The 18,757-nt window shown below is 41.2% G+C and overlaps 2 protein-coding genes across 2 annotated transcripts; both read left to right on the top strand.

Annotated features, from left to right (window-relative positions):
- Positions 1–9,303: 9,303 nt before the first annotated feature.
- Positions 9,304–11,702, top strand: apoa1b (apolipoprotein A-Ib). Its single transcript, XM_084418317.1, has 4 exons — positions 9,304–9,387; positions 10,049–10,095; positions 10,386–10,530; positions 10,816–11,702. Exons 2-4 carry the CDS (start codon positions 10,056–10,058, stop codon positions 11,399–11,401), a joined length of 771 nt encoding a protein of 256 aa, XP_084274443.1. The 5' UTR covers positions 9,304–9,387; positions 10,049–10,055; the 3' UTR covers positions 11,402–11,702.
- A 135-nt stretch (positions 11,703–11,837) lies between these two features.
- Positions 11,838–18,554, top strand: LOC311296490 (T-box transcription factor TBX10). Its single transcript, XM_084418316.1, has 8 exons — positions 11,838–12,914; positions 13,506–13,680; positions 14,008–14,109; positions 14,642–14,813; positions 14,895–15,050; positions 16,366–16,433; positions 16,526–16,650; positions 18,088–18,554. The coding sequence occupies exons 1-8, from the start codon at positions 12,749–12,751 to the stop codon at positions 18,285–18,287; spliced, it is 1,164 nt and encodes a 387-aa protein (XP_084274442.1). The 5' UTR covers positions 11,838–12,748; the 3' UTR covers positions 18,288–18,554.
- Positions 18,555–18,757: the final 203 nt, after the last annotated feature.

The raw sequence follows: 18,757 nt of genomic DNA, 5'->3' as shown, positions 1-18,757 counted from the left end.
TTCTGTCATTTTTCTGTCCAGACTATTATAGGCTCAAGTCATAAGGATAATATCATGTTCATTTCAATGGCCTTTTGAAACCGTATTAGAGATCTGATCAAGCTTAACACTATTTTTAACAATCCCTTTGCTTTGAATTGATGGCTTTCATGGCTTTTCCAAGAATGGATGAAGATAAAATGACTAGAGATATTTGAATTAATAAATACATTCATTTATTATTCTGAAATCGGTAAGATTTTGAATGTTTTTAAAAGTCTTTTCTGCTCACCAAGGCTGCATTTATTTGATATAATAAACAACAACAACAACATAATATTGTGAAATATTATGACAATTTAAAATAACTGTTTTCTATTTTAATATATCCAGTGTCACATGATCCTTCAGAAATCATTCTAATATGATGATTTGATGCTCAAGAAACATTTATTATTATTCTCAATGTAGAAAACTGTGTACAATTATTATTATTATGATTATTTTCAGGATTCTTTGATGAATAGAAAGTTCAAAAGAACAGCATTTATGTATCTGAAATATAATATTTTGTAACATTATAAATGTCTTTACTGTAACGTTTGATCAACTGAATTGATCAACAGAACTTTGAGATTTGCTGGACTTGACAAACAAGCCTTTATCAGTGCAGGTGGGTGTCTGTTTGTCAGAGCAAATTTAACCCCGATGATCCTTGAATACGTGATCCAGCCAATCAATGCATCCGTTTGGACACAGGAGAGCAGTTCAACCGTCTGTTCTGCTTTAATTTAAATGATTTAAAAACATTTTCCAAACATTTGGATGCAAGCAGGCAGCAAAACATGATAATAATGTCCTGGATGCCTGCAGCAAGTTAACCAAACATTTAATGTTACCATTTAGCATTTTCACAGAGTGCCTTGATGGAAAAGTTCACTTCAAAATTAAAATTCTATCATCATTTACTCGCCCTCAAGTTGTTTCAAACCTGTATGAATTTCTTTCTTCTGCTCAACACACACACAAAAATGATATTTTGAAGAATGTGACCAAAACATTATTTTTTACCAAAGAATTTCTTCGTTACCAAAACAGTACTTTTGTTCCATATTATGGAAGTCATTGGGGTCCATCAACGGTTTTGGTAACATTCTTCAAAATATCTTTTTTGTGTGTGTGTGTGTGTGTGTGTGTGTGTGTGTCCAACAGAAGAAAGAAATTCATACTGTTTTAGAACAACTTGAGGGTGAGTAAATGATTTTTCATTTTCAAATTTCATTTTTAAGTGACCTAATCCTTTAACACCTCAAAACATCCAGGAACTCACTCTGCCTTTACTTTTTATAGAGGCCTCCCCCCCAGGTCCTTCAGTTTTCCATGAAAGGCCTGCAGTCTTTCTGTTGATGTGGGTGAATGAGGTAAAGGATCAGTGTTTTGTAACGATTGTAATTTGACCCTACATCAACAAGTTAACGGCACTATTTCCCCCCTATTTCTGTTGTGTTTAGTGACCATTGGCGTTTCATTCAGATGCAACTATGGCCCTGTCCCAAATGGCAATCTAAGCTCTCGAGGTCTTCCTACGAGTCTGTACGTTCGTGACGTAACGCCGCTTTGACTGTCGGGAAGAAGCTGTGGAGCATCAGTGCGGGCTCGTGCGCATCGAGGGCACATATCGACCGCAGAGGGATGCTCGCGTGCACACTTCTGAGATCTAAAATGACAAATGGGACACCCTACAGTCTCACGGACTTAACGTACACACGCACGCGGCAGCCATTGTTAGTCCACAAGACTGAAAGTGCACTGTGTGCCATTTGGGACAGGGACACATAAATGTGACATTTCATTTTTCTCATGATCTTGAAAACTTTTTTGCTTAAATGCATTTAAAAAATACAAAAAAGGTGTATAAAAAATGTGCAGATAAAAAAAAAAAAGTGGAGATGCATATATATATATATATATATATATATATATATATATATCCCTAATGTTGTTGACATGATAAATTGTGAAATAACAGTCATAATAAAGAATGAGTTGCTGTGTTTACAATTTAACACACGTATTGGCAAAATTGCAAAAGTGATGTAGGCCTACATACAGCTATCAGTTGAATCCCCCAGTCACACAACATATCATGGCTGACTGTTTTGGATCAAATTTAGCTTTTAAATATTTTCGGAATGTTACTTAAAGAAAAATTACAACATCCCCCAAAAAGAATTCAATAAAATAAATATTCAGGACAGCTTAATGAACCTTTAGATGTGTGGGATAGGAGGGCTGATGCCAGATGAACTTAAATCAAATGAAATATTTTGGTCCATCTATCAATGCATTTTCCAAACCACTTGTCCTGTCCCAGAGTCTTGGGCTGAATGCAGGGAAACACCCTGGACAGATGGACAGACTTTATAGAGGTCAGCACTCTCAGTTTGAGGTACTTTTCAGGGTAGTGACAGGACGCAGTGAGGTGTAGTTAAATTCCAAGAACAAGAAGCTTATCAAGTGTATTTGAGATGAATATGTCCAAATTAGCTTCCCGGGAAGGTTTTGTATAAGTCAGAGCTCTCACCACCTTCATTTTCCTCTTGATAGTAGATTGCACAATCTCAACACTTTTAATGAATGGCTACGCTATGTTGAATACTGTAATTTCATCTGAATATCAACATTTGTGAGATTTAGTCCAGCTGAAACAATTTTGAAGTTTATTGATCTAATTTTCTATGGTCTATACATTATGCTGAATATAAACGTTTTTTTTGTGTACATCTTTTTGTTAATGAGGGATTTTTGGACACATTCATGTTGTTAATTTGTTAAGTAAAAATTTGTTTAAATTAAATTTAAATTAGTTGGCACAGAGGGATCACAGTGACATGTTGTTACTGTTATTATTTTTAAGTTTAATACTTACTGTAATCCATGAGGTTATTATTCAACATTTCCATGAATTAGAGATAGGCCTACATTTGAGACATATTTGCTATTCATTAAAACCTATAGGCTAATTGAGAGAAATCATTCAATTTGAATACATACTGTTGACATTATGGCACATCTTCAATTAAAATGGGCAGTTAAATATTAAATATTCATATGCCTGTGCATATAAGTCATAGAATAAAGGTACCTTTCAGATTAACCTATTTGACTGGGATTCTACTTTATCTGTTGTGAGTTATTTGGTTTGGGTGTTTTCTTTCCCCAGGGACAACTAATTATTTCCAATAATAACACATTGGCTGATGCATCATAATACTGCACATACTAAATAATTATATTGAAATAACTACAATTTAAAAGTAAGTATACATCCATTTGTAAAAACACCCCATCTTACCCTGCCCTGAGTAGGGAACGGAGACGCTACGTCAGTGACTGACGAAATTGGGAGTCCCAGTAATCACGCCACATCGTCTGTCCTCCAGTGCCCTGAGCAAGACTGAGCTCCCTGTCGTGAGACTAGCACGGACGAAGGGCAAGGCTTAACGCAAGAATACCAAGGTACACTGGGTAACATATCCCAGGAGGAACATGTAACACAATGCCTACCCGAAGGGAGGACTTAAATACACATATGACCCGAGACGGGATGCATATGGAAGACTCAGAGGTATCCAGCCCGCAGGGTGGAATGTTTCAACCTCGAGAGAGAGGGAAAACACAAGCTCGATGGAGACTTACCGTGGAAATACACATGTGGAGGTCACCCAACAGGGGAACCATGCACATAGAAGCACTTAGCCAATCACGAGGGCTGAGCAACCGGACAGCACTCTGGTGACGGCATCATCAGTGTAGGAGGAACTCAGGGTTTTGGAAGGAAGAACTCATTTGGGTGAAATAGCGCACGTATACAGTCCTTGGATTAGAATGGCGCAGCAAGCGATGACACGGAGCGGGTCCTATTACCGGCCACTGGGGGCGAGTACATGGGAGGACACTGGGTCCATTCGGAGATTATAGAATCTCACGAATGTGTTAGGTATTGCCCAGCCTGCAGCTCTGCAGATGTCTGTCAGCGAGGCGCCATGCGCTAGAGCCCAAGAGGAGGCCACACCCCGGGTGGAGTGTGCCTTCACACCCAAGGGGGCACGGTCGGCCCTGCGTCTGGTAAGCCAAGCCACTATCCAGTGAGACAACCTTTGCTCGGAGAGAGCCTTTCCCTTCAGCTTCCCACCATAACAGACAAAGAGCTGGTCTGAGGTCCTGAAACACTGCGTTCTGTCTATGTAAGCACGGAGGGCACGTACTGGACAGAGCAGTGCCAAGGCTGGGTCTGCCTCATCCGAGGGCAGCGCTTGCAGGTTCACCACCTGATCTCTGAACGGAGTGGTGGGAACCTTGGGCACATATCCAGGCCGGGGTTTCAGAATCATGTGAGAGTTAGCAGGACCGAATTCTTGGTCAACCGAAAATGCCTGCAGGTCCCCTACCCTCTTAATGGAGGCCAAAGCGGTCAGGAGTGCTGTCTTCATGGACAGGAACTTAAGCTCCACTGACCGCAATGGCTCAAAGGTAGCTCTCTGCAGGGCAGATAGCACCACTGAGAGGTCCCAAGAGGGTACAAGAGGAGAGCGAGAAGGATTTAGTCTCCTCGCTCCTCTAAGGAACCTGATGACCAGGTCATGCTTCCCCAAAGACTTTCCTTCAACTGCATCGTGATGTGTGGCGATAGCGGCAACATACACTTTGAGGGTGGAGGGAGACAGCCTTCGCGCCAACCCATCTTGCAGGAAGGAAAGCACGACACTGATCGGGCATTTTCTGGGGTCTTCTCGGCGAGAAGAGCACCTGGTGACGAAGAGGTTCCACTTCAATGCATAGGCGTGTCTCGTGGACAAGGCTCTAGCGGAAGTAATAGTAGCCACCACTGGAGGTGGTAGGGTACTCAAACCTGCCTCGTTCCATCTAGAAGCCACACGTGTAGGTTCCACACGGGACAAGGGTGCCAGAGGGTGCCCCGTCTCTGAGAAAGGAGGTCCTTCCTCAGAGGAATTGGCCAGGGAGGTGCTGTCGCAAGGAGCACAAGTTCAGAGAACCGAGTCCGGTTGGGCCAATGAGGCGCAACCAAAAGGACCTGCTCCTCGTCCTCCCTGATCTTGCACAGGAGCTGTGCAAGAAGGCTAACCGGGGGAAACGAATACTTGCGGAGGCCCCACGGCCAGCTGTGCGCCAGTGCATCCGTGCCGAGTGTGCCCTCGGTCAGGGAATAAAACAGGCTGCAATGGGAAGAGTCGTGGGAGGCAAACAGATCTACCTGTGTGTCGCCGAACTGTTTCCAAATCAGCTGAACCGACTGGGGATGGAATCTCCATTCCCCAGGCAGGAGGGTGCCCTCTGTGGGGAGCAGACTGAGGATTCTGTGCCGGCGGCTGGGTGGAGGCAGCAGCAGGCCGCCGGGGCAGAATATGCTTAATGGCCTCAACTGTTGAGCGAAGTCCTCGACCACGCCACCGAAGAGGTCAGCCTGAGATATGGGAGAGTCGAGGAAACGGGTTCGCTCGGCGTCTCTCATATCGGCCAGGTTGAGCCAGAGGTGTCTCCCCTGGACCACGTTAGTGGACATCACCTGGCCCAGGGAGCGTGCGGTCACCTTCATCGCCCAGAGAGCAAGGTCGGTGGCGGCATGCAGCTCATCTAAGAGCCCTGGTCAGTTCTACCATCGTGTATGTCCCCGAGAATCCGTGCCTGATAGACCTGCAGGATGGCCATGGCATGCAAAGAGGCGGCAGCCTGCCCTGCAGCTCTATAGGACTTCGCCACCAAAGTAGATGAAAACCTACAGGCTTTGGAGGGGTGCTTAGGATTGCCACACGATGATACACTCTGAGGACACAGTTGCATCGCAACAGATCGTTCAACCGGGGGAATCCCAGTGTACCCTTTGGCCGCGGCCCCATCAAGGGCAGAAAAGACGGAGGAGGCCGCCGAGCGATCACGCGAATACGCACTTTTTCCACACTGTCACCCTCAGTTCACCCTGGCCACCAGCCAAAGTATCGCCTCTCGAAGAGGGGTTAGATCGGGGTGTGGCGGAGGGGACTCTACCTCTAGTGAGGTCATTGAGTCTTGACTGCAGCATCGCGATGGTCATGTTCCTGCAATGAGAACATGACTCATCCACAAACGCTGTCTTAGCGTGATCTAAGCCCAAACACGCTAGGCAGCGATTGTGCCCATCAGACTGAGAAACGGTCCGAACCGCAACCAGAAGTGCACGGGCGAGACATCTTTATAAAGACGTGTCACGCGCAAGCTCCTTTTGTGAGAGGATTAAACTCTGCAGAGTGCTGAAGCGCCCCGGGGAGAAACACACGACTGGCAGACCACTGCACAGATCAGCAGGCAATGTGAACTCGCTGGAATTCGCCATTGGCTCGTTTTCTAAAACTCGAAGGTGATAGGCTTCTAAGCGAAACCCTCAATTTTGTCAGCCACTGACGTAACTCGTAGCGACTGTACGAAAGGGAACTAGATCTTTCTACAGCTCCATCATGATCCAGTCCAGACGTCTCCGCTCACACCGGCACAGAGGTGAGAACTAATGCAAGAGGGCTATTCATGTGCACTGACAGAGGGATACATGACAAAGACGAGGAGTGTTAAAGCGCTCATAAAGATGAATGAGAGAGGATGAAAAGAAGGGAATGATGCTGGCAGGAAATAAAGATCACAGAAACACGTTTGCCACTTCACTTACAATTCTGGAGCATTAAATGCCTGCTCTCTACAGACAACCACCAAAGAATAAAGCACACTGTACAAAATCAGCATTTCATCACAATAGATTCTGTTTATGTTTTATTTTCAGTGACAAAAATCCAATGCAACTCAAAAATACGAAAAATGGATGCACTGAAACAAAACACTGCAATAAAAGCATTTTCCTGAAAAACAAGTAAAAAAAAGACTCAAATCAAAAATGTAAACCCAATGAGACAATAGGATAAACGGTTGCTGATGATACTGTAAACCGAACAGCGTGAAATTAAACAGCTCATTTCTATAGCTTCATGGGCACAACATTTAAAAATGTTAATTTATTATGGATTTTAAAAGCATCTAAACCCAGACAGCAACAGATCCGGGCCACATCTGGTACTGTACATGTGGATTCAACACGTACCAGATGTGGGCCGGATCTGGGCCGACACTATGTTGCTGTCTGGGGAGATTCACTAGTTTGTGCCCTAATAATAAAGACAGTATTGTCAATATGGCCAAAGCACACTTTAAATAAATACAAAGCTGTAAATATGAATGGTTGTAAACATACACTGTTTTATTTCTGTGGTTTGCTTGTGATTTAATGAGAGTTGATCTGATTTGATCTGTTTATGCATCACTGAGTAGTTTCTTGAAGCAACAGCTAAACTGATTCCACTGAATAGATGATTAACTCAGTATTCAGTTGACAACATACATGAACAGATAAAGAAAAAAGCATGACTAATGTCCTTTTAGGCTCCTGCTGGAGCGCTCAAACTCAAAACTGTGCGTGAAAGCACTGCTGGGTTTGGGAATTTCACAGCAGTAACTGTCACTGAATAAATGCGTCTGCTAAATGAATAAATTAATATGCATGAGTCTATCAATAGGATCAAACTGGCTCATTATTGACCATTTTACAGCCATTATTTTGATGCAGCTGAATTTGATACCAAAGGCTTCGGAAACAAAAAAAGAGCGTGCATTTAAAAAGTGTTATCCGAATCACTCCATCGTCAAAGTCCACTTCAGCCAACAGCTGGAATGACTCTTTGACCCATTTGCCCTGAAACAGTGGCTGGCAGTGTTCTGCTGTGTGCTCATAGACAGCGTGTACTATGAACGGTTACGACATTCTCCTCACATACACCGAATGCCCCAGCAGGCCTTATCACAGAGGACATTCACACAAGTCCTGGCCCTTACAGCGAAAACCACAGACACACATGAGGGACGAAACTCTGCTGACATTGATTTTCTACCGAACTCAGTGTTTGCTTGAGTAGTTTACTTAAACTCCTACTCAGATGAGCTGATATGCACAAATCATGAACCCTTTGGGATTTTTCCCCCCTGCATTTTGTATAGGGTTCATGTTTTTCTGAAAACATGACAAAAGGCAAACAGATGGCTTGTGATTGAAGAAACGCTTCTTTCGAGGCCCTTGTTAAGTCTCACATGAGGTGTGATTGCTCACAGGTCTCTCAGAGAGTTGAACGTGTCTCTCACGCGGACACAAAATAACGTTTCAAAAGTTCGAAACGATGTATCATCTTTTCTCAGGAAACGGTGTCATGTTTTATTTCTCTCTTTTTTTCTCACAATGATAAACTTTCAAGAAGTCATAATTTTCCACCTCAGACTAAATAACTTCATGTGCATCTAACATTCAGATTCAGAACAGTAACAAAAAAATGTTCGTGAATATTCCAAATCATTAATATAATTTGAAGAGAGATGGTTAGGAATATTAACTCACACATTATAATTGGAAACAAATAAACTAGACAATTAGTTAAAAAAAAAAAAACACACACATCCCTCTTACATTCAACGTGTTCTGTGGTTGAATGTTATTGGGTGAAAAGTTAAGGGGAGAAAATTATAATTACGCTATGCTAAATATCATCATTTACATTCCTGTGCCATGGTCCAAGAACAAAGTGATTAAATCATGCAACAAAGTTCAGTCTCCTGTTAATCACATCAGGCAGAACACACAGATGTCATTGTTTCCAGAGGAAGTCCAAGCAACATTTCTGAGAAAGAAAATGTTCAGAATGACTTCAAGTAAATTTGTAAAGTGCTCAGAATGGTTCAAGTCTCAAAGTCAAAGCTTTATTTGTCAAATGTGCAATAACATAGCAAGCAGCGGTCCGTGTTGATGACGAAATGTGTTTTTGTGTCACTATTGAACCGAACATTTTTCAGATTAAGTAGTTCTATATGTAAAGGAACAGATGTTCGGACCAAATGTGCCTCATGGGACAAAATCTAAACTGAAAAAAAAAATAATAATAATTTTTTATATGATTGAATTAACCAGTCTACATAATCAAAAGTCCTATTTAAGGGTCAGATCACAGGAAATAACTCCATAAAGTACCAACTCTACATTTCTCACTTGTGTCACAAGATTGCTTCAGAAGTAATTGATAGGCATTCATGCACTAAATTTGATGTGAATGATCAAAACTCAAAGAGCCTGAAGCAATCTATCATGTATATGCATGCGTGCGTTTCCCCCGTCCCATCAGAAGGTAACCTTTGAACCCTGCGGTGAGGGGGCGAGGGGTTGAGGTTCAGCTCCAGATGCTCCCCCTCCCCTCCCGGTGAGCCTTATAAAAGACATATCTCTGGCCTTGCTTCTACAGTCTCTACCCAGACCAGCTACATCAACAGGTAAGCAGCCCGACCTCGCTAACTACAGAGTAACTGAGGACAGGAAACCGAGGACAGGCTTGTGTCAGGACTGTTAGCAAAACAACCAATTTGTATTGAATTATACTTTTCAAATATAACTGTTTTTGAGAGAACATTGACATAACATGTTTTGACATAAAAGTACCAAAAGCAATTGTTTTGGTTTGACGACTAATGATTATTGATAAAATATGATAAATGATTGTAGACATGTAACCCCTCGAAGGCATCTGGCCACCTTTCTGCTCCTCAGCTGCTTTGAAAGTAACAATAGGTTTGACTGAAGTCTGCTAAATTTTCCAGGTCCACCATCAATGTGTCCAAGTTAATCCTAGGATTTCAGATTATGTAGTGGTTGAGAGCTAATCTGGTTGTGAAGCCTTTGTAACTCTGTCTAATCTGGGATAAATTAGAGTCTAGTCTAATAGGCTGACATATGTTGTAGCCCAAGCGGCCTGAGTAGGTCGCAAGCTCTGCAATAGTTGTAGTATCAGTCACAGTACCAAAAGGTTTAATAACATTAGAATGCATTATGCTGAATCGTGTCCACTCTCCCTTTGGTTAAAAATCTCAAACCAATCCTTTCATTGGGAGCTGCCTCAACTGTGTTAACAATATCTGATGCTTGTTTTTAACCCAGATCCAAAATGAGGTTCGTTGCCCTCACCCTCACTGTTTTGCTGGCAGGTAAATAAACCCATTGCTTCTCTCAAAAAAAGATTTTCTTAATCAGCATTTTTGTCTGTTTTTTTGTTTGTCAGTTTAAAATTTAAGACATTTTTCATGAGATTTTATGCATTTTGGAGACTTATACCTTTAGTTTTTGTTCTTGCTTTAAGAGGTTTTTACTAGTTTACAACCATGGGGTAAAAACGTCTTAAAATCTCACTTAGATTTTGCTTTTCAGTTTAAATGATCAGAATGCAAGCCCCTTTGTTCCAAACTCAAGCGTATGAACTGACATTTCCTTTGTCCAGGTTGCCAGGCCCGTTTCTTGGCGGACGAAGCACCATCACAGCTGGATCATGTGAAGACTGCCCTCCAGGTTTATGCAGATCAGCTGAAGCAGTCCGCACACAAGAGCCTCACTCACCTCGATGACACAGAGTTCAAAGACTACAAGTAAGAAAGCAAAAAAAACTCTTCATTTCCTCTAGAGCAACAGTGCATTCATTTGCAGAGTAGCATGGTATTGATCTTAAAGTCAAACTAAAACAACCCATTTGACTTCTTTAATATGACAAAGAGTATTCTCAAACTAGTTTCAAACAGCACACATAGTCCTGTCGTAATCGACGCCATTGATTGTGCCAATGTTGCAATGTCCAGCCGGGCTGGGGCCACATTTTCAGGAACGCCATATCAGTTTTTCCAGTGGCAGCCAACCTAAATCCTCTTTCTGTTTAGGGAATTCCTGGGCCAGTCTGTGGATAGGATCCATGGCTACTTTCAGCAGACCTTTGAAGCCATCACCCCATTTGGGACCCAGATACAGGAGGCCGTTGCTCCCTTACGTGAGAAGATGACCACGGACATCGAGGACCTCCGCAAGCAGCTCGAGCCCAAGCGTGAGGAGCTCAGGCAGGTTCTGGAGAAGCACTACGAGGACTACAGAGGCGTGCTGAAGCCCTTCTTCGATGAGTATTTGGTCAAGCAGAGTGCGCACATGGAGGAAGTCAAAACCCTGCTGGAGCCAGTGGTCAAGAGCTTGCAGGAGAAGATCCCACCCAACTGGGAGGAGACCAAGACCAAGCTGACGCCCATCGTGGAGATTGTGCGGGAAAAGCTGACGGCGCATCTGCAGGAACTGAAGACCAAGCTGGACCCCTACATCCAGGAATATAAGGATCAGATGGAGAAGGGAGCCCTGGAGTTCCGCGAGACCGTGCGATCTGGAGAACTGAGGAAAAAGATGACCGACTTGGGCGAGCAGGTGAAGCCTCACTTCCAGGCTATTTTGGATGTTCTCCAAAAGTCTCTTAGCAAGGCGTAAACCAACTGTTTTTACACCACCCACCCTCCCTTCTTCCTTGCCAAGTACCAACACCTCGACCCATGATCTGGAAGGCTTTTCTCACAGCATAACCAACCTTTACTCAAAGCACACAATACACTCATATGCACTTTTGACACATTTCCCACAACTACATTCTGTCTAATGGGCAAACACAGATATGAATAAAAGAACACTGAAACCTGTTCATTCAAAAATGCCTAGCAAAAATCCTTTGTTAAGCTGCTTTTTGTTAAAACTGATTTTCAATGTTCAATGAAATAAAAAATAATTCATACTATTTCGTCAATGTCTAAATGTGGTTTATTTGGCAAAAATGTGGTTTTGTTGAAATTATATGGAAACAATAAAATTCATTAATGCCATATAAGATATGATTATACATAACAAAATAAAGAACAAAAAAAGATTAGCAACTACAATTTTGGTGTTGTTGGTATTTAAACATTGCTTATCTGTTTCATGCAAATGCACAACAATGGCCTTTAAAACACACCCTTTTTCTACATTTTAGATCTGATTAATGAGTTGATTACACAAATGTGTCACCGGTGATCAATATATCCTGGTTTAGTGATCTGTTACTTATTAGTGATAGGGCAAGATGGATGTGGTGGCCATATTAATGTCCTCAGGCAAGACTGTGTCAACACCAAACCATAATTTTGACCCAAAAAAAACACATAAAACAATCCTGTGCTATTTAGGCGTATTGACAAGTTAAAACTTGATAATCCAGTTTCAGAAGCATTCTCCTGTGTCTAGATTTGCATTAAAATCCAAGAATATGGTCCAAAATGTGATTTGGTAAAACTGGACAAAGACAGTTATGTTAAAGTTGCAATATCAAGTTGATCGTGGAGAACAACTGAGATATTAAAGAAATCTCATTATCAGATGTTTCTTTCCTATATGCGGCAACACTATTACTTCATAAAAAGAGCATATTGCAGAAATGCTCCATAAATGTGCATGGACGTTATTAACAGATCTGTCTTCACTGCTTGACAGGACTGTAACCCTCAGTTGAAGAGTGCACATAGAGAGCTATTCAGTCCCTAAGTGAGTAATCCTAGATCAAAGGTCATCACTGTGACCTTGCAGCGAAGCTTTGTCCATCAGAACAAAGGTGGTAAAAGTCCAATTAGCTGTTTGTTGAGTGTTGGAGGTGTGACACCGAAGCATCGATCAATTGCTGCCACGACCAACAGATTCTTCTGTTCGCAGTCAATAATGTTGGGTGATGTATATGTAATTAACAAATACTTGAGTGCAACACAGAGTAAGTTTGTGGGCATCGTGGGTCATGGGTTGTGAGTGAGTGATATGGATGAGGTGCTGAAACACTGCATATTAGATCTCTCAGAAGATATAAAGCCACGACTGCACCATCATGAGGCACAGATGCATGGGATCAGACACATTCAGACCGAGATTGTGTATGCAACTGGATGTTGGACCAGGCTTCAGAGTGCAGCAGTAATGATGAATGGTAATATTCATATTTTACTTTATTTGTACTTTGTGAAATAAAAATAGTAGTTTTCATCTTGTTTTTTAAAGTAAAATATCGTAGCGTCCTTGAAACAGTGAGATAATGAAATTGAGTATACCACTGAATATATCACATTTTCACAATTTTCATTTTATGCCTAAATCTCACTTCTCACTTCAAGTGTCTTGGTTTTGTAGTTTTCATAGTCATGGTTCCTTTTTGTCATGTGCTTCCCTAGTGTCATTCCTAGTGCCTTGTCTTTGTGTCACGTTCTCATTGGTTCATTGTGTCTTGTTAAGTCGTTAGTCTTTGTTTATATATATAACCCTCATGTTACCATTGTCTCTTATCTATATTCAAACGTCTTTTTATTAAAACATATGATTTAACATACAATTCCCATTGTCTCTTGTCTAGCTTTGTCTTCGTAACCTGTTGTTGATGAGTTTGTTTAGTCCGTGGTTTAAGGTCTTGGTTTCTTTTGTATTTAGTTCATGTTTTATTTGAAATAAGCTGCACATCAACTTGCCTTCAGTGGACATTCGTTACACAAGGTGGTTTTTTTGTACCCTTCTCCTGTATCTGTAGTCTCGGAGTTGTCGCAGGCTGGTCCTCTGGTCCTGCCGTGTTCTCCAGACGGAGGAGGGCGGACGTGCAGCAAAGCGCCTGAAGTTGCCAGCGTCAGAGTTCAGCTGGAAATGCAGAGCCTGTGGCGGCAGTTTGACCAGCTGAGCACCGAGATGATTGTCACAAAAGCTGGAAGGTTTCCTCAAATACTACACCTTTGCATCTGCTAATACGACCTCTTTGAAGCATTGTCATTTCGTTTTGTGAATGGTGATTGTAGTGTATTGTTGGTGTTTTTTGAGGTTGCAAAGATGTTATGAGTGTTTGCTAGGCTATTCTAGGAATTTTCCAAAGAGTCCTTTCATAATGGCATCATAAGCGGTACCAAACTTCAATGGTTGTGGGGTTAGAGATTTGAGCAATAGTGATGGTTGCCTCAGAAAACACCACTATACCGCTAACGTTATTAATATTTTTGAATGTCATATCCGTGGACACTGATATGTTGTTTGTGTTTATACAGAAGGATGTTTCCTACATTTCAAGTACACATTTCAGGCATGGACCCAGCAGCAGAATATGTTCTTCTAATGGACTTTATTCCTGTTGATGACAAACGATACAGGTATCTCAACAGAAAAGGCTTCTTAACATAAATTCTTGTGATAAATTTAACATAATGTCCAGACAAGTTTGAAGAAACTCCAAAAGACGTTGTTTAAAGAATTTTTTTAATAGTTTTTGCTTTTTAGATACTCTAAAAACAACCTAATTTAATGTTCCACGCCCAACAGTTTACTGTGACAGGACAGTACACACATCTTACAGCGCAATCATGAAAATGTGTTTTTCCATGCTTAAAGTAGGGTGTTGTCGACCTCTTCCATTTCAGGGCCATCCTGACTGAGAGCTCAGGGACAATTGTTATGCCCTGAATTAATTATCCTTTATTTTCTCATGAATATGGGGATTTAACATGATGTTGTACACAATTAAAATTGTATTGTAGTTAAAATAATTAAAAGTAACATATTTTAAATGTAAGTGCACAGACCTCATGCACTGCAGTACGCCAAACCCTGGTCTTCGTTAAGTTGGTTCTGTTTTTGATTTGAGAGCGGGCATATTTTGGACGTTCTTGATGTTCCTGTGTGCAGGTATGCTTTCCACAGCTCCTCCTGGTTGGTAGCGGGACGAGGAGATATCGCTGCCCCGGGACGAGTGCACTTCCATCCAGACTCACCCGCACGGGGATCCCAGTGGATCAAACAGACGGTCTCATTCGACCGCCTCAAACTCACCAACAACCTGCTGGACGATAATGGCCACGTAAGGCACACACACACACACAAAAACGTACATAACTGTCTGGATCCTGCAGAGGTTCACACTCTTGTGCTTGTGTCCTAGATGATCCTGAACTCCATGCACCGCTACCAGCCGAGACTGCACGTGGTTCTGGTGGACAGAAGCAGAAACAGTCAGCGCTTCGCTCACCGCAACTTCTGCACTTTCAGTTTCCCAGAAACTCGTTTCATCGCAGTCACCGCCTACCAGAACCACAGGGTACCAAACGCCCAATTCCTCAAACAGCCCATAAGCCTAGGACTAGCAAACAGGATTCCATTAGTAATTAACTAGCAAGTGTTAGTAAAGTAGTCTAGGCTAGCAAATTCTAATTAATTTTGGTAATATTTTGTTTCGATGCTCCACTTAAGATAAATTCAAGTAATCTTGAACCTACTTGTCAACTAACACTCATTATAAAGCGGATAGTTCCGGTCCTTGATTCTGATTGGTTGAGCCACGTTCGAAGCCGTTGTAAATTACTCAACAAACACACACCTGTGATCGCATTACATTAGTATTACTGCGCAACTGCCGATGCTGTGTTACTGCATGTGTTGCTTAGCAACCTCTTTGGAACTACATTGCTTGGCGGAGGAATAAATGTGTTATAGCGGTGTATATTTTTTGTAGCTGGTGGTTGTTTTATGAATAAAATAAGTATTAAAATGAATGTTTTTATGGAGTAACCGCTTTATAAATAAGCCCCTTTAAGCCGTGTTTTACAGTGAATTTAGACCAGCTAAGCTAACCCAAACACTAACACCTAACCTAACAGTCCACTACTCTAATGAGAGTTAGTTTACATGTAGTTGCAAAGCTCATATAGTTAGTAGAGGAGGGCCACCAATATAAAGTGTCACCTAAATTATAAACATTCTTTTCATGTCACTGTTTAGGATGGTTCACTAGCTGTGAATCTTTGGCTTGACAGCAAATCAATTAACTGGTTTTTGCAATATTTGCAAAAAAAAAAAAAAAGTTTGATTCGATATACAATTTAATTCAAATCTGTTTAACAATCGTTTGATTCAGAACTTTGTAAAATGCATGCACAGGACACTTTACATACTGTACGCTCGTGGATCTTAAACGTGAAAATGAAGAAAGACAAACTTTTGCAAAAAAAATTGTGAAAAATAGGACAAATTTATTACACTACCCATTCACTTGAGTCGTGACTAAACAGCATAAAACTAATCAGGTGTCTGTGTTTTCAGTTGTCTTTGTTGTTTCTCGCTTGCATTAAGTGTGGTTTGCATTTCTCCTGTGTGTTAACTTTGTAAATAAAGACTTATATTTTGGAATACCCATTTCAGTCTTCATTTTCGTGCATGTTGGCTGCCATGCATGTAACAGTTAATGGTTTATAATTCAAAACCGTTGTCATTTTTTTTCTATTCATATTTTTGATGGGTAGACATTTTGAAAAATAATGGAACTGTATTTTTTTTTTTATCAAGAACTGTATAATAAATTCAGCATAAAGTATTTGCAGTGAGTCTATATGATGCTCGTGTCTTTCCTGTCACAGATTACCCAGCTGAAGATCGCTTGCAACCCCTTTGCGAAAGGCTTTCGAACAGCAGATTCTGAAAACAGGTAGATGTTAATGCCGTGTAACATTAGACCACAGATTTTTTATGGTTAGTGTCACTTTCTATAATGAGCATAATTATGCTTTCTGATCTTAGACCTTCAGCTCAATGCCAAACCGAATCTCCTCGACTGTCTTTGCCCTGGACCCTGTTTGAGGGAACATCTGTGAGCGGAGCTGTGCGTGAAGACCAGAGGCCACCACACCATCCACAGGCACCGCGTGAGTGCACTTACTGCTTTTATTTAAATAATTTAATTCTAACATTCTGGGGGGGGGGGATGGATGACTCTTCTTGCTATTGCCAAGGCTAATTTCATAGCTTCTGTAGACAATAATATGCAACAAATAATTTTTTTTTTATTTTTTTGTATATTTTAAAGTGCCTCTAAGCTATTTTAAAGATCCTAATGTTGTTTTGGAGTCTCCTACAACAGGTTTACATGCATCTAAGGTAAAAAAAAACACCATAATTTTCTCATATTATACATCGCACATCACCACATTTTTCAATAATTCTCAAACGACTCTGAATGAATCAGTCTCTCTAAATCCCTCCTCTCCGAGAGCTGCTCTGCTCTGATTGGTCAGATGACCCAGTCTGTTGTGAATGGTCGGAAACAAAATGCCCATTACCGTAACTGAACTTCAGCTCCGGAGGCTTTCTAAATCAGTGATTGTACACACTGTAAAGACGGTAACGATGGCGTCGATTTTACCATATCAATCAAAGGGCGAGTCCGATGAAATATTGGAACTAGTTATTCAACCCGAACCTTCATCGCAAGGACGACTTGAGCAGGACGTTTCTCAGTGATGCGCTACTCAGTTTGAGGAACATGATGAGATGTTTCAACTGTAATTCCTCACCATCAGCATTAACAAGAGTATGTCCATCGATAAACCCATGTGTATATTTCTAATTTATTGCAGTGCTATTTGCAGGAAGCTGAGCATAAAGTGAATGACATCCTTTATCTTTCTTTAAAGTAGTGAGAACGACAGACAATCTGCACTAGTAGACACAGTTTTAGGTAATAGTGACACACAGCTGATAAGCAGAAGTATTTCAGTAAGACAGTAATAATGTGAGTTAGCCGGAGACCTACAGAATATAAAACTCAAAACTACATATTTTGAACACCCGGTAGAAATATACATCATTCATTATTCTGACTTACAGGTTGTGATTCTGAGGAGCAGGTTGGTCCAAATAAACTGAGTACTGACCCATCTTTCTAGAGCAAGTGTTCTGCGAATCCCGCATTAAACTCTGAGATTTGAGAAGCAAGCTTGTTTGAGGACAACGTAGAACATAGGCGGACATTATGCAAATGTGTTATGTAGTAACGCAGTGGGATTCGAGTTACAGGTGTGTCTTTTGGGCGGTTCAGAGTCGATTATTTCTTTTGCGAGACAATAACTTTATTTATCATGCACTTTTGACTTTTGACTACAACTCTGCAGAAGGTTTACATTCACAGACAGCTATATTACACACTGCATGAAAGAAAATATTCGAAAAACCATAATAGGGGCTCTTTAAAAACAGTGGAGTTTAACTGGATTTTTTTTTTTTTATAAGTGACCTTTATTGTAAGCAGTGTCTATTTTGGTAATTTTTTTTATCTTAGTAAACCTCTGCTTCTCCCTTTGCAGTTTGTACAAATCCTCATGATCCAACCCTACAGACAGCGATGGATGAAGCGGCACTGTCGTATAGTGAAGGGATGGACTGCAGTACAGACAGGAGGGATGGAGGTTCACATGCTCATTTCTACAGCACTCCTGTGTTCTTCACATTACCCTGCCAGTGGGACGGCCTGCCGGCCAGAGCAGACAGAAGTCTGATGGGCTAACATGACCCTTGTGCAGATGAGCGTGATTCATTTAAATAGTCCTTTATTAGATAGATAGATAGATAGATAGATAGATAGATAGATAGATAGATAGATAGAGGTTTTATTTTATTTTTATTTTTTTTATGTTATGTTATACAGCACATGAGGATAATGGTCTGATGAATAAACTTCAAGCCCCATGATGCATCATTTCCAGCGCTTGACATTAGTGTGTGGAGTCTGCTCAGTGCGCTAGTGTAAGGGATGTCTGATTCATTTTTGCGAATCGGTTCGTTCGGGCAGTTTGCTCCAATGAACCGGTTCAATAAAACGTTTCACCCTTTCAAACCTCAGTCAGGATATTTAGCTATATCATTGTAGCCTGTTTTTCTTAAGCGAAATGTTGCGTGGAATGTGCGTAGTTTGTGGGACCACCTAACATTTTGACTCATTTTATTTTACTTCAAACCACTTTCAGTCGTACGCTT

This window comes from Rutilus rutilus (assembly GCF_951802725.1).
Source record: "Rutilus rutilus genome assembly, chromosome: 9".
Classification (NCBI taxonomy): Eukaryota; Metazoa; Chordata; class Actinopteri; order Cypriniformes; family Leuciscidae; genus Rutilus; species Rutilus rutilus.
The sequence above is the reverse complement of the archived record's forward strand: the minus strand, read 5'-3'. Positions and strand labels throughout refer to the sequence as shown.

Coding starts and splice junctions, on each gene's coding strand:
- apoa1b (XM_084418317.1), top strand. CDS start 10,056: ATGAGGTTCGTTGCCCTCACCCTCACTGTTTTGCTGGCAG. Junction 10,096..10,385: donor CCTCACTGTTTTGCTGGCAG/GTAAATAAACCC, acceptor TCCTTTGTCCAG/GTTGCCAGGCCCGTTTCTTG. Junction 10,531..10,815: donor ACAGAGTTCAAAGACTACAA/GTAAGAAAGCAA, acceptor CTTTCTGTTTAG/GGAATTCCTGGGCCAGTCTG.
- LOC311296490 (XM_084418316.1), top strand. CDS start 12,749: ATGGATGAGGTGCTGAAACACTGCATATTAGATCTCTCAGAAGATATA. Junction 14,110..14,641: donor GTTGATGACAAACGATACAG/GTATCTCAACAG, acceptor TCCTGTGTGCAG/GTATGCTTTCCACAGCTCCT. Junction 16,651..18,087: donor ACACCATCCACAGGCACCGC/GTGAGTGCACTT, acceptor CTCCCTTTGCAG/TTTGTACAAATCCTCATGAT.